At 38.0% G+C, this 15,775-nt stretch overlaps 3 protein-coding genes and 1 long non-coding RNA gene across 5 annotated transcripts in view; 1 reads left to right on the forward strand and 3 right to left on the reverse strand.

Annotated features, from left to right (window-relative positions):
- Positions 1–2,295, forward strand: part of LOC111788202 — a 2,817-nt gene extending 522 nt beyond the window's left edge. Inside the window, exons 2-3 of the mRNA XM_023668470.1 lie at positions 586–1,716; positions 1,803–2,295. Coding sequence (XP_023524238.1) covers positions 701–1,716; positions 1,803–1,956 — 1,170 coding nt within the window. The 5' untranslated portion in view covers positions 586–700 and the 3' untranslated portion in view covers positions 1,957–2,295. The remainder of the gene's footprint in view (positions 1–585; positions 1,717–1,802) is intronic.
- Positions 2,296–3,939: 1,644 nt separating this feature from the next.
- On the reverse strand, positions 3,940–5,821 carry LOC111787630 (probable E3 ubiquitin-protein ligase RZFP34). Its single transcript, XM_023667649.1, has 6 exons — positions 5,523–5,821; positions 5,407–5,447; positions 5,238–5,320; positions 4,883–4,974; positions 4,693–4,804; positions 3,940–4,388 (listed from the first exon to the last, which is right to left on the reverse strand). The coding sequence occupies exons 1-6, from the start codon at positions 5,819–5,821 to the stop codon at positions 4,281–4,283; spliced, it is 735 nt and encodes a 244-aa protein (XP_023523417.1). The 3' UTR covers positions 3,940–4,280.
- LOC111788254 (probable E3 ubiquitin-protein ligase RZFP34) lies at positions 5,643–9,688 on the reverse strand. Of its 2 annotated transcripts, XM_023668554.1 has the most exons (12): positions 9,534–9,687; positions 8,245–8,339; positions 8,073–8,160; positions 7,944–8,003; positions 7,376–7,408; positions 7,211–7,288; positions 7,074–7,117; positions 6,958–6,998; positions 6,789–6,871; positions 6,434–6,525; positions 6,244–6,355; positions 5,643–5,939 (listed from the first exon to the last, which is right to left on the reverse strand). In XM_023668554.1, the coding sequence occupies exons 2-12, from the start codon at positions 8,301–8,303 to the stop codon at positions 5,832–5,834; spliced, it is 798 nt and encodes a 265-aa protein (XP_023524322.1). In that variant the 5' UTR covers positions 8,304–8,339; positions 9,534–9,687; the 3' UTR covers positions 5,643–5,831. The 2 variants fall into 2 exon arrangements, with proteins under 2 accessions (XP_023524322.1, XP_023524321.1); XM_023668553.1 differs by having other exon boundaries at positions 6,958–7,117; positions 8,245–9,688.
- Positions 9,689–10,595: 907 nt separating this feature from the next.
- On the reverse strand, positions 10,596–15,736 carry LOC111788354. Its single transcript, XR_002814149.1, has 3 exons — positions 15,542–15,736; positions 13,790–13,876; positions 10,596–10,942 (listed from the first exon to the last, which is right to left on the reverse strand). It is a non-coding gene; the product is annotated as an uncharacterized LOC111788354 (long non-coding RNA).
- Positions 15,737–15,775: the final 39 nt, after the last annotated feature.

Genomic DNA, 15,775 nt, shown 5'->3' on the forward strand with positions numbered 1-15,775 from the left:
TTTTTTTTTTTTTTTTTTTTTTTTTTTTTTTTTTTTTTTTTTTTTTTTTTTTTTTTTTTTTTTTTTTTTTTTTTTTTTTTTTTTTTTTTTTTGTAAGGATGATTCTGCGATCGTTCTGTTATGTTATCGCTATCATTGCATGTTTAATTCGTTTGTTCATTTGAGGTTTTGAGGATTCGTTCGTTGTTTTGATCTCCGTTTTTGGCGTATCTGATCGATTTCGGACTGTTAGAACGCTCTCATTGGATGTTTGATTTTCGATGTTTGTACGTTTAATTTGCTGGACTTTTGAATGTTTTTCTATTTCTTCAAACAGGTATTGGATTCTTCATCTGGAAACTTTTTCCCCTTTTGATTCATAGATTTGTGTTCATTTTCTTCTTTGATTGCCGACATTATCACATAAACCTCTTCTGTTTGAATTGAAACTGTTGATTTTCCTATCAAATCTGTTTGCGTTTTCTTTTCATTGGCGGTTTTTTTTTTTTTTGGAAAACGTGACTGAGATGATCGTTTCTGTTATCATCATAACCCTAGATTCAGTCATTTTTGTTCTTCCATTGAAGTAATTCAGCTTGTTTACAGGAAACAAGCTTGGCCATTGCCAGAGGTAAGCATTTGCAGTGTTTGAAGATAAAGCTGAGGCAGAGGTTACTTACTTCACAGAGAAATCAGTTCCACTTTGAATTCAGCTATAACCATGGCTGACTCTGGTTCTGAGCTGTGTCCTGTTCAGTCTGCTGTGCTGGGGCACAAATCCATAAGCAACTCCTTTTTCAGTGTCCCTGGTCTTTTTGTTGGCTTAAATTTCAAAGTTTCTTCAGATTCTGATTCAGTCAAGAGTCCCACCTCTCCATTTGGATTTAGGGTATTTTCAAATCTTAGCAACTCCGTGGGGTCCCCTAAATCATCCCATGATGGACATAGGAGGTGCTGGGATTGTAGTAAAGTAGGATTAGGCATAGTTGATTCTCTCGATGATGATCATAAGCTGTCTGGTAAATCTCTTGGATCATCTGAGGGCAAGAACATCATTTTTGGACCTCAAATTAGAACCAAGAGTCACACCCCAAATCTTCTAATTGACACAGTTTTTACTCAGGTAGGGCCTAGATCTTTGCCTAAGAATTGTCCGAACTTCCCGCCATCACAGTTCAAAGCAAGGCACGGTGGTGGTGGCGGCTCGGAGGTTTTCTTTGAAATTGGAGAACCATTAGAATCCAAGCCTTCAAAGAAAAGCGGGGCTTGTTCATTCGATTCACCCCGGTTTGTTTCAGCATCATATGGTGTAAAAGGTCATAGCTTGTTCCATTCTTCAAATCCATTCGTGAAGAAAGTGACGACCAATGACGATTTGGAGCCTCACGACAAAATTCTACCTGCAGATAGTTCAACCCCAGCATCTGTCATGCTGCCTGTAACCGGGATCATTGAGTCTCTTTCTGCAGACGAAATCGAGCTCTCGGAGGATTATACTCGTGTAATATCCCATGGTGCCAATCCAAAAACCACTCACATTTTTGGTGACTGCATTTTAGAATGTCACTCTAATGATTTGAACAACATGATCAAGAATGAAGTGAAGGAGATAGAATCTCCTCTGTCAGCTCAAAGCAACCTGGACGTTTCTTTTTCATGTCAACCAATTGATTTCCTGAGTTTTTGTTACTTTTGCAACAAAAAACTCGAAAGTGGGAAAGACATATACATTTACAGGTTCGTTATAAACACATTATGCAATCACTTCTATAGCTGTTGAGACATTGTTGAATGTTCTAGACTAAACACACTGTTTCGAACAGGGGCGAGAAATCATTTTGTAGCTCGGACTGCCGCTATCGGGAGATCTTAATCGAAGAAGAATTGGAGAAATCTGTTTGTGAAATTTTCGAACATTCTCCAACTTCGAGAGATGGCAAAGAAGAGTTTGGAACTCATGGTGTCATTTTTGAATGAACAGGTCGGTCACCTCCACGGCCAATTGTGGAAACAAATGCTGCGCGGTCATCTGTTAAACAGAAGAGCTGCTGTTGCTCATGGCAGCCATGGATGATCCTCTGTATATTGAATGATGCATTTGTTTGATCTGCATTTCACTGTTACGGTATGAGTGGAGGATGAACTTATAGACATGTTTTTTTCTTTTCTTTTCTTTTCTTTTTTTTTTTTGTTTTGGGGTTTTAATTTTCACATAAATTTGGCACTTTTATTTGTCAAGCCAAGCTTGTATTGCTGCCTTGTAGAAGAGTTCACAGGGTAGAAGCCTGCTTTTATGGCTCCCCATCTTCTCTCTAATTTTCTGGCTTGTATCTTTTTAATGGCCAGATATTCATATACTACAAAATACTTAATCACCTTGGATCATAATAATGTTCTTTAATCCAACTAGGGAACTATACCATAGGTGGCCTGGTCTTGAGCGATCTATTCTATCGTCTCGTATTGCTTTACTAAGTCAGGAGCAATTCTATCGTCTCGTATTGCTTTACTAAGCTAGAGAAGCAAATGTCTCGAGTAGATACATCTTGAGTGAGAGAAAAGGAGCTTTGAGTGACATATTCTATTGAGTAGATACATCTTGAGTGAGAGAAAGGGAGCTTTTAAAGCTCCCTGAAACGCTGGAAGAAAAAATTCACTGTCGAACTACTTTCAATGGCACTTTTGTAGGGTCCTGAATTCTTAGAAAGTGTGGTGGATAGGTCAATGAATTGTAAAACACAAAATTGAGCTTCAACAAATTAAAAAAAGTTTAGAGATTTATTAGATACAAAATTAAAATATTATAATCCTTTTTCGAAGTCTCGAGACTAAATTAAAAACATTTTTTTTTCAGGTAAAAAAAAAAAAAACGTTCGTAATGAAGTATTTCACTTGAAAACGCACTCCTCAAAGTAAAAGTACTTATTTAACCTTTCTCATGTGTGATGATAGGTCCATGAATTTGGGTTATATGTTTCATTGTCATGTTTTATTTTTGTGGTGCTGTCTCTTTCTATGCTGCTTTCTTTGTTGCAATTTGTTTTCTCCATCCTTTTCCTTTTGCCATTCTCTTTTTCTAATGTGAGAAATATGATGAAAATGAATATTTTATTAGGATCTCAATTTTTAAATTACAAGAAAATTCCAAACCCTAATATTATATGATTTTCATATTTGTTTTATTCACTTTTTTTTAATATTAAATTACTGCTAAATCCAAAACTATTTTGTTTTGCACGTTTCCCTTTTTAACTTCTAGAGTATTATATTAACATATGATTTCATGCTTATATCATACTTTTAGTTAGAGTTCATTGATATTGCTATCTCGATCCACAAATGAGACTAAGAGCACGGAATCGATGTTATAGTAGCTACTATGAAGAATATCAATAGACGTCAAGAACATAATCGATAGCTAAAGCCTGTCGTCAAATTCTTAAATATCAGCGAACGTTAACTGAAAAATCTTCTCAAATATATGTTTTTAGATCGAAACGAAAAATGGATAGCGAAAACCTTTTGAGGTTGTTTGAGGTGTGGTATCATTAAAAGGAAAAACATGGAAAAAGGAAGAAAGTGAGATGGCCATGCTTTGTTGCTTTGGTCCCCTTTTATCCAAATAAAGATTGATGGCTTTCTCTGCTGCCCCCTCCCTCCACTTGCATGTGCTCTCATCATTGAGGTGTGGTATCATTAAAAGGAAAAACATGGAAAAAGGAAGAAAGTGAGATGGCCATGCTTTGTTGCTTTGGTCCCCTTTTATCCAAATAAAGATTGATGGCTTTCTCTGCTGCCCCCTCCCTCCACTTGCATGTGCTCTCATCATTGCCCTTCGTCTTTTGGTCTCGGTTAACCAATGTGGGACTCACTCTCAATAATTCTCAACAACAACATCATCCAAAATTTTGAGGTTCTTAAAGACAAGTGGAAGAAAAAAGGAACTTTAAGGCAATGCAATTCACTAACACGATTACGATGCGATATCTTATTTCGAACGAAAGGGCAAATACAGCAAAATATACACAGCAACAAATGGAACGGAGAAGGCAGAGGTAGACTACAAGAACTCAACCAAATAAAGAAGAGAAACAAACAAATAGAACGGAGAAGGCAGAAGTAGACTACAAGAAATCAACCAAATAAAGAAGAGAAACAGATGAGGAGGAGGCTGCAGAACGTCGTAATCGTCGTCATCATTATCGTCTTCCCCATCCCGATCGCCCTGAGAATGATCGAGTGTGGCTTGAAGCATTTCAGAGTTGCAGGACGATGGGGATGTGGCCTTCATATCCGCATCCTTAGCCGATCAGTCTGGTGTTGTAGGACCTGCAATTCAAGCATTTTTGAGCCACAACATGATACTGCACCTTCGACGTTTTCCCGCAATCGTTGCAAAGAATCCAAACCTGTCCAAAATAAGAAGTTTTCAAGTCGGGGTGACCAAAAAAGTCGGTGAATATATACACATTGTAAAGCCGTGATTAACTAGGTCCACTTGTACACACTTCGACTATATCTCTCACTACTTCGTGACGAAATGTAGTAGGGTCAAAGTAGTCAGATGGGGCCGGCCACCAGCACATGAACATATGGGGTATTGATAGCAATTTGAACACAATCTTTCTGCTATGATATCATATTAACTACCACTACATAGCTCCAGCTGATATGCTCTATAATGAAAGAAGATTGAAAGTTTTGGAGTTTTACCACTTTGTTTTGGTATGGCTCTGGATTTGGGGTAGCTGCAATTTCCATGTCAAATTTTTCCCACACCTTGGACATATCACAAACGGACTTGGAGCAGAGAGGACAAGCAAATCTGTGGCAGGGTCACAATTTGATTCAGAAACAAAGTTCCATAATCATAAGTAAACAAGAACTGTGTATAAACACTCACTGAAAGTGATCTCTCATCGCATTCAAGCAATTTTGATGGATGGTGTGTCCACACGGCATCACCGATACGTCGTTTGTCGAATCAAACAGATACTGCAAGCCATTTGATAAAGATGTGCATTATCACTTTGTGTGGGTATGCAATAGATAGCAAAATGAAGGGAAAGCTGTAACGACCCAGACCCAGATCCAGATCCACCACTAGCAGATATTGTCCTCTTTGGGCTTTCCCTTTCGGGCTTCCCCTAAAGGCTTTAAAACGCGTCTGCTAGGGGAAGGTTTCCACACCCTTATAAATGGGGGTTTGTTCTCCTCCCCAACCAATGTACCAACGTGGGACGTCACAAAAGCTTTACCTCAAAGCAAACAGGACAGTCATGGTGCATTGCTCCTTCGATGCAGGGATGGCTATTTTTTAAAATAGCCGAATAGCAGCAACCTTGATGGAGGTAAAATGTTTGGTCAAATTGTAACAAATGTGAGTATGAATAGCAGGATGAATTCAGATAATCACATATGACTTACCACACTTGTGGCAGTGGAAGAAGTTCTCCCGCCCCCCAATTCTGTCAAAACGTTCAAAAGCCATCGAGTAAGCGTGGGAACAGAGCCCTAAAGGGATACGGATTAGGATATCGTACCTACAAATTCCACACCCATCACAGTGATACTGCTTCTTAGATGCCTGCAACAAACAAAATGTATACCAAAATAAATACAAACTAAGATTGATGCATACAAAAACGAGACGTGANGGAGAAGGCAGAAGTAGACTACAAGAAATCAACCAAATAAAGAAGAGAAACAGATGAGGAGGAGGCTGCAGAACGTCGTAATCGTCGTCATCATTATCGTCTTCCCCATCCCGATCGCCCTGAGAATGATCGAGTGTGGCTTGAAGCATTTCAGAGTTGCAGGACGATGGGGATGTGGCCTTCATATCCGCATCCTTAGCCGATCAGTCTGGTGTTGTAGGACCTGCAATTCAAGCATTTTTGAGCCACAACATGATACTGCACCTTCGACGTTTTCCCGCAATCGTTGCAAAGAATCCAAACCTGTCCAAAATAAGAAGTTTTCAAGTCGGGGTGACCAAAAAAGTCGGTGAATATATACACATTGTAAAGCCGTGATTAACTAGGTCCACTTGTACACACTTCGACTATATCTCTCACTACTTCGTGACGAAATGTAGTAGGGTCAAAGTAGTCAGATGGGGCCGGCCACCAGCACATGAACATATGGGGTATTGATAGCAATTTGAACACAATCTTTCTGCTATGATATCATATTAACTACCACTACATAGCTCCAGCTGATATGCTCTATAATGAAAGAAGATTGAAAGTTTTGGAGTTTTACCACTTTGTTTTGGTATGGCTCTGGATTTGGGGTAGCTGCAATTTCCATGTCAAATTTTTCCCACACCTTGGACATATCACAAACGGACTTGGAGCAGAGAGGACAAGCAAATCTGTGGCAGGGTCACAATTTGATTCAGAAACAAAGTTCCATAATCATAAGTAAACAAGAACTGTGTATAAACACTCACTGAAAGTGATCTCTCATCGCATTCAAGCAATTTTGATGGATGGTGTGTCCACACGGCATCACCGATACGTCGTTTGTCGAATCAAACAGATACTGCAAGCCATTTGATAAAGATGTGCATTATCACTTTGTGTGGGTATGCAATAGATAGCAAAATGAAGGGAAAGCTGTAACGACCCAGACCCAGATCCAGATCCACCACTAGCAGATATTGTCCTCTTTGGGCTTTCCCTTTCGGGCTTCCCCTAAAGGCTTTAAAACGCGTCTGCTAGGGGAAGGTTTCCACACCCTTATAAATGGGGGTTTGTTCTCCTCCCCAACCAATGTACCAACGTGGGACGTCACAAAAGCTTTACCTCAAAGCAAACAGGACAGTCATGGTGCATTGCTCCTTCGATGCAGGGATGGCTATTTTTTAAAATAGCCGAATAGCAGCAACCTTGATGGAGGTAAAATGTTTGGTCAAATTGTAACAAATGTGAGTATGAATAGCAGGATGAATTCAGATAATCACATATGACTTACCACACTTGTGGCAGTGGAAGAAGTTCTCCCGCCCCCCAATTCTGTCAAAACGTTCAAAAGCCATCGAGTAAGCGTGGGAACAGAGCCCTAAAGGGATACGGATTAGGATATCGTACCTACAAATTCCACACCCATCACAGTGATACTGCTTCTTAGATGCCTGCAACAAACAAAATGTATACCAAAATAAATACAAACTAAGATTGATGCATACAAAAACGAGACGTGAATTGGTGCACAAAATGGAACTCACATCATCATCAAACAGCTTGCAACTCTCACAGAAATATTTCCCAAAACACACACCACAGTTCATACATTCTTGGCGAACCTGTTGAATCAGAACCAAAACAGTCCATGAACATATGAATTACTGATCTTTACGAAATCAAAACGGTACGATTAAGAGATACTCAACCTCCTGTTCAGCTCCACAGAGTGAGCATATAACCTGAGAAAAATTAAGAGATACTCAACTTCATCAAAGTTGTTTATAGGTTTAATGATGCATAATGAGTATGTTGTTGAGGATTATTGGGAGTGAGTGTCCCACATTGGTTAATTTAGTGGAAGATCATGGGTTTATAAGTGAGAAATACTATCTCCATTGGTATGAGGCCAAGCCATGAGAGCTTATGCTCAAAGTGGACAATATCATACCATTGTGGAGAGTCGTGATTCCTAACATGGTATTAGAGTCATGCCCTAAACTTAGCCATGTCAATAGAATCCTCAAATGTTGAACAAAGAATTGTGGGCCTCGAAGGTGTAGTCAAAAGTGACTAAAGTGTACTTTGTTCGAGGGCTCCAGAGAAAGGAGTCGAGCCTCGATTAAGGGGAGGCTTATATATAGTGTACTTTGTTCGAGGGGAGGATTGTTGAGGATTATTGGGAGTGAGTCCCACATTGACTAGTTTAGGGAACGATCATGGGTTTATAAGTGGACAATATCATACCATTGTGGAGAGTTGTGTTCGTCTATTTACCTGGTCGACTTCATGGCGTGGGATCTCGTGTCTTTCCTTCTGATCAAGATAAATACTATTCTGCAAGAGGGAATAAGTAAAGGTTATAAGTGGTTTAGAATGCCAGCAGTTCAAAATGAAGTTCCTTGCCTTTATGTCATTGTGGCAATGGCGGCAATCAAAGATTTCATTACAACAAGGAGCTCGGATGCGGCACCGTCGCCTATAGTGTGCACATCTGCAAAATGACACCATCTGTGTTCACCAAATGAACAGACAAGACTTGAAACAGAGTTAGAACGCTAATTGTTAATGGACTTGCCCGTATTGCTTATATCCCCTCTCCAACAACTCCTGGGAGTCAGCTGCGAGCTCTGCCATGGACAATGGTTGAATCTGGATAGTAACTTAGAGCACCTGCATGTAGGAAGGACATTAGCAATGGTTCTAAAGGCAGAAAAGGCATGTTAATCACCCGTCAAACAGGCCATGACATTGTTGGTTTCTTGTATACAGCAGCACACCACAGCACATCAGCAACAAAGAATCCAATAAATGTCGTACAGCTCCAATCATCATAACTCCTCCATGAGAGGAATTCAGTTCATCCAAAAAAGAAAGGGTTATAAGAGACCCATATAAATAACACACACTACAACGCAGCACTGGGGGAACTCCAGAGCCTCCAGCTTTGAATAGTGTGACCAATTGCACATCATGATCACTTGATTTGTTGCACAACTACATGCACAGCTCTCACGATCTTGCTATCAGTGAGCACCTACAACTCTAATGGTCACTGAAGGTCTGGGAATAACCAGAAGATTTCAATCTGAAACATGTTGAAGAAGCAAAGAACTCCAACAACAAGATTTAGTATGGGCTGCCGACAAGAATCCAACATCCAACACCACCCAGAAGCATCTAGATGAGCATCTTAAAAATGACACTTAAAATGGAAGACAAATAGAAGGCCTCAAGAATATAACATTCATTAACAGAGGACAAAGCCTTCAATGATGCAGAAGGCAAGAGGAACTTCAACAGACATCTAGCTCCTAATTTCTAAAAACAAAACCCTAACCTACCACAATTTCAATACAACCAAAATGTATTAGTGAGATTCAAAAACTTCACCAGATCACGGTACATAATCAAATCAAACGATTAATAACCAAAGTGGAACGAACATTTCTCAGACCCAATAACCACAAATAACCTAACGGTCTAGTACGCATCGAAAAGAAAACATGCAACGAGAATTTCGACTTCTTTAATCGAAAGGGAATGAAAAAAAAATCATAAAAAATTTGGGACCATATACCTCCATGATTGTAGTTGCAGATGAAACGAGAACACAATCTAACCACTCACAACAAGTTGAACTAAACCAGGAGATATAAGATCCCAAATCACATTCATTTTTCGAACCAAAATCATCAAAACATCCAAACAGAAAAAAAAAAAAAAAAATCAATCCAAAGGCACATGCAAATCACATTGCCTAACAAAACATAACATAATCAAACTATGATCCAACCCTACCACAAAAAGATGATCAGAAAACAAACAATACGAACTACATAAAACTTTCTTAATAGAAAAACGAACTTCCTTCAATCAGCAAATACACAAGCTTGCAGCGGTCACCCGAATCCCAAAAACAGCAACAAAAGAGACCCAACACAGTCGAGAAACTCGCTAGAATCGAGACTGAGATGAGAAAGAACACGAGAAATACGAGAATCGAAAGGTATGTGATACAGTTCGAATCGAAGCAGTATTTATAACAACCGCAGGGCGTGGTTTCCAGAGGCTTCACAACGCGCGCTTTTCAATGCGACTCTGTGGAGTTTAGAGTGTCGCTATTGTAAATAATTTGTACGTGAAAGTAGGCTTCTACTCTGAATAGTGCACTCTCACTCTTACCCTCCAAAATAAAAAAAAATAATAAAAAATAAAAAAATAAAAATCAAAGGTATTTTTCCTGCCATACATGATTTAATACCATTTTTAAAATTATAAAAATAATATAATTTTTCAGAAAATAATAAATAAACTAAATTCAAATTCAATATGTAATATTTAACCTCCTATATTTACTGCAATTTTCAAAATCGAGGAATTTCTATTTAATGAAAAAATAAATTGAATATTCTAATTATTAATAAAATTATTAGTTTATTTTATTTTATTTTATTTTTGTGAAGGATAAATAGTACCATTGTTTTTCTTTATTAAACAAAAGTTTATATTTTAAAATAAAATTTTCAAAAATATTTTATATAAAACCATGTATATTATATTTTTTTGTTTTATTTTTTAATTGAAAATAAAAAAAAAATGAAATCACCCACTAAGAAATTTATAGGGGTTATTCAGAGTTAATTTTTTTTAAAAAAATATATATATATTAATTAAGCCTATAAATTCTTAGTTTAATGTTCATAGGTGTTAATTCCTTTAACTTTTAATTTAATATTTTTTAAAATTAATTATTTTAGTTTATTTTTTATACGTGTATAAATATTTATTAAAAAACAAATACATTATGTATTTATTAGACATAGAAATTTTGTTTTATTAAATAATATTGAAGGAATAAAATAAAAATAATTAATAGGAAACAAGAAAAACAAAAATAGCGGTGGCCAAACAGAAGGTGGCCAAACAGAAGGAATCTATGCACAATCAGCCAAGATTTAATCAGACGGTTGAGAGAAAGAGAGAGAGAAGTGACCTAGTAAAATGGATTACAGTTGTAATTTCCTTTTCCTTTTCTATTTTTTTTCGAAAATTCGGAATTGTCGGTGATTTCGAAGCGTGTTTGATTCCAGAAGCCCAAGACCGGGTCAAGGGGATTCCATTTCAAGGTCCTGATTTAAACTGACGCGTAGGGAATGATGCGTCCTCCAAGACCTGAACAAGGGGATTCTGTTTCGACGATCCTGATTTAAACTGACGCGTAGGGAATGATGCGTCGTCCAAAACCTGGTCAAGGGAATTCGATTTCCACGGTCCTGATTTAAACTGATGCGTGAGGAGTGATGTGGAGTGATGTGTCGTCGTTTAGTAAGTCACGTGTCGACGAAAAATATTGACGTGTACAATAAGTAAATATACTAATAATTAAAATAAATAAATAAAGGTTTTTGTTTTTGGATAAGGGTTTGGGAGAATTGTGCATTCCGGAATTGGGTGGACCCCTCTTTGCCACTATTCCTTTCATTTTATTACTAAATTTTTAATTTGGTTCACATATTTAAAATTTACCAAATTATTCAATAAATTTGTGAATATTATAAAATATTAACAAAATAAATAAATTCAAAAAAAAAAAAAAAAATCAGACCAATTCAATCCAACTATATCCTATTAATATGTCTCAAAGAACCCCCTAATGTCTGTTAATATGTCTCAAACGAACACGTCCCAAAAAATTTACACACCTCTGTTGATATGTCTCAAACTGATCCAACCCAGTCGGAAGAGCATGGATGGCCAATAAGGAGGCTCATGGCTGCTAGAAGCCTAACAAAGAAGGGTTGCGATTGAACGAAGACATTCCAACCCAACTTAATATTTTATAATTAAAGTTAGGTGGTTTGAATTGAAAAAATTTACGGACCTCTGTTAATGTCTCAAACTGATCCAATCCGGTCGGAGGAGCATGGATGGCCAATGAGGAGGTTCATGGCTGCTAAAGCCTAACAAAGAAGGGTTGCGGTTGAACGAACACATCCCATCCCAACCCAACCTAATATTTTATGATTAAGTTAGGTTGTTTGAATTAAAAAAATCTCAACCCAACCTAATATTTTATGATTAAGTTAGGTTGTTTGAATTAAAAAAATTAACCGACCTCTGTCAATGTCTCAAATTGATCCAACCGGGTCGGAGGAAGATGAATGGGTAATGAGGAGGCTCATGGCTGCTAGAAGTCTACTCAGCCACACTATTGTAGTAAAAATGGATAAAAAGGACGTGGATATGCAGGAATAATCCAAAAAGATGTACAACTTTTGTATTATTATTGTTTTTTTCTTTTATTTTTTTTTTCTTTTTTGATGGATTCTTCATGCTCCCTTCCCTTCTGTACAAGAACTAAATCTTATGAGAAGATTTGGAGAAATTTTGGAATCAGATCAAAAGNAAGGCACATTAGCATGGCGTACTTCTCCTGTTTGAACCGGGGTTTGAAACCAAACTTCTCCTCAGGAGGATAGATGGGTCGATTCAGGTGAGATCCAATGTAGATCCAACTTTCTATTCACTCGTGGGATCCGGGCGGTCCGGGGGGGACCACCTCGGCTCCTCTCTTCTCGAGAATCCATACATCCCTTATCAGTATATGGACAGCTATCTCTCGAGCACAGGTTTAGGTTCGGCCTCAATGGGAAAATAAAATGGAGCACTTAACAACGTATCTTCACAGACCAAGAACTACGAGATCGCCCCTTTCATTTGGGGTGATGGAGGGATCGTACTATTTGAGCCTTTTTTTCATGTTTTTCCTGGAGGTCTGGAGAAAGCTCGAATCAATAGGATTTTCTTAATCCTCCTTTCCTGAAAGCGAAAGGAAGAACGTGAAATTCTTTTTCCTTTCTTCTGCCGGGACCAGGAGATTTGAGAAAGGATCTTAGAGTGTCTAGGGTTGGACCAGGAGGGTTTCTTAATGCTTTCTTTTTTCTTCTCATCTGAGTTATTTCACAAAGACTTGCCATGGTAAGGAAAAAAGAGGGCGTTGAGGATTATTGGAAGTGAGTCCCACGTTGGATAATTTAGTGGGAGATCATGGGTTTATAAGTGAGGAATACTATCTCCATTGGTACGAGACCTTTTGTGGAAGCCCAAAGCAAATCCATGAGAGATTATGCTCAAAGTGGACAACAAGCACACTTGGAGAGCGCACGTTGTATGATGGTAAGATATCACATCGAAAATTCTACGTTGGTCGGAGAAGAGAACGAAACATTCATCTTAAGGTGTGAAAACTTCTCTCTATCAGACCGTTCTTAGAACGGTGAAGAAACAATATCTTACCCGTAAACATCATACAAACTAGAGGGAATAGAATAAAAGCAAAGGGCTTTTTGGAGCCCTCAAGTTACATATTATCCATAAATAGTATCTTCTTCAGGTTTGGGGCTTTTCTTTTCTGTTCTTCTCTTCTTTTTCCTTAATTACCAATTCAAACAACAATCAAAGATTAGAACCTAAGAACCTAGAGTCGATGATTGAAACTTACAACCTATTACAGGGGTAGATTTTGATCGAGACGTGTAATGGCTGAAATCCACCGCTTTCCTTTTCGAACTTTCCTCGAAGATTTTTAAAATGCGTCGTCTATTAGGGAGAGGTTTCCACATTCTTATAATAAATGTTTTGTTCCCCTCTCCAACCGATGTGGGACTCACAATCCACCCCCCTTGGGGGCCGAGAGTCTACGCTAGCATACCGCCCGGTGTCTAGCTCTGATACTATTTTTTAACATACACATTCTAAAACTGTGAGACCAATGACGATACGTAACGGACTAAAGTGAATAATTTCTACTAGCGGTGGGCTTGGGCTATTATAAGAAGAGTTTCTTTTTAAAAATACGGTGGGATAACATAGATTCAAACTCATAAGGGTTATCAACTACTAAATTAGTAAGGATTATGAGACATATTATGTTCAACTAAAAAGTTAGTAATTTGAATTCTCACCGATGTTGAACCAACAAAATAACGATGCTTCAACTTTTGAGTATGGTCTATTTGTTCAAGACATATCATTGACTAAAAGTTCAATAAAAGAAATTGAAACGATGTGAGAATCATTCAGATCAAAAGCATCAGTAAGAGTAGAAAGAAGACACTGACCTAAAGAAGACGTTGCCACATTGGCAAAAGGATGCATTAGTGTCCAGCGTCCTAACTGCCATGCGTTTTCCTCATGATCCAAGTGCACTGCAAAATTCAGACACCTTTATTGTAAGAATGAAATTTAAATGACAGCAGTCACTTTGACTGAACTCGCAGTAATATCTTGAGTCTTAGGGTGGTTTAGATAGCCTCAAGTCTCAGTTATATTAAAGCCTACAGGTTTGGCTTTGGTCATCAGAAATCTAAGACATGGAACAATATTGACTGATGAATAGAATAAGCATTTTTCAAGTTTGAGTCAGATTAGAAACTTTGGGTCCAGTAGGCCATATTTGATGTAAACTAGGAGGAGTTTTAGTTACCTAAACCTTTACAGTGAAATCTCACATTGATTGGAGAGAGGAACGAGTGTGAGCGAGTACGCTGAGCCTCAAAGGGGATGGATTGTGAAATCCCACATTAGTTGGAGAGAGGAACAAATGCCAACGAGGATGTTGAGTCCCGAAGTAAAGTGGATTGTGAGATCCCACATCGGTTGGAAAGGGGAACGAAACATTTCTCATAAGGTGTGGAAATCTCTCCCTAGTATACACGTTTTAACCATGAGGCTGACAACGATACGTAACGGGCCAAAGCACACAATATCTGCTAACAATGGGCTTGCACACTTAAAAGCCTCATGCTTATGTGATTTTGAAAAGAAAAAAAAATCAATCATGAGTGCTTGTCATGGGCCATCAATCAAACTTGTTGGCAATAACAATTACACATGTCAAAATTATCTGGCAATTCAAAAGAAAATTGATTATGGTTGATGAAACTCGTATCAAGATCTTTGTCATAAAGAGATCAAGGTACCCGCCTTCAGAGTTGTTGAACTGAAGGCCAAGGTATTCATGACTAGGAAAATTATGAACAACACGAGGATATTTCCCTACAAACTGGTTGTTACTTTTTAAGCTGAAGATAAGCGCAAGTATTTGGAAGATAAATGGAAGTTGACTGCAAAACCTATTTAAATTTGTTTAAAATAGCAATATGAGATAGAAGGCGTAGCTACTCTAGAAGATGTCTAGCAATGTTTCCATGGTTGAGATCAATGCCGGTGGATTTAAGGAATGTTTTGGAGCAAAAACACCTGTGTAATTTCACATATTGTATCCCACTCAGTTGACAATTAATTGGAAATTGGAGGCAGCACGCTGATCACAGGAACCGCTTATTTAAGTATAGACGAAATCAAGCACACAGAAATGGTAGATCACAGGAACCGCTTATTTAAGTATAGACGAAATCAAGCACACAGAAATGGTAGATCACAGGAACCGCTTATTTAAGTATAGACGAAATCAAGCACACAGAAATGGTAGATCACAGGAACCGCTTATTTAAGTATAGACGAAATCAAGCACACAGAAATGGTAGATCACAGGAACCGCTTATTTAAGTATAGACGAAATCAAGCACACAGAAATGGTAGATCACAGGAACCGCTTATTTAAGTATAGACGAAATCAAGCACACAGAAATGGTAGATCACAGGAACCGCTTATTTAAGTATAGACGAAATCAAGCACACAGAAATGGTAGATCAAGCTCAACAAAGCCAATATGAAATGAACAAATTATAATGCATGCGCTACACTCTGAAATCCACAAAACTATATGCTATTTAGAACAAAGCAACAGCTACAATAAAGCGAGAGAGATGGTGAGCAAACCTGATGAGTTTCGAAAGGGAAAATTCACCTTATAGTTCGTCGACTTCAATGGACAGTGATGGCAGTCGAAGTTTCCATTCGGAGTTTCGAATTTCTTGCCATTATTGAGCGACTGAGTTGATATCAACCAAATTGCAGTGGTTCTCTCGAAATGTTTCCTTCAAGCTTCAATGCGAAATTTCCCCGAAATTTGGGTTTAGTGGGCTGACGTTTCGGAACAAGTTGCCGCCATTTTTTTTTTTAATTTATTAATTTATTAATT

Source organism: Cucurbita pepo, chromosome LG02 (assembly GCF_002806865.2).
Source record: "Cucurbita pepo subsp. pepo cultivar mu-cu-16 chromosome LG02, ASM280686v2, whole genome shotgun sequence".
NCBI classification, from domain to species: domain Eukaryota; kingdom Viridiplantae; phylum Streptophyta; class Magnoliopsida; order Cucurbitales; family Cucurbitaceae; genus Cucurbita; species Cucurbita pepo.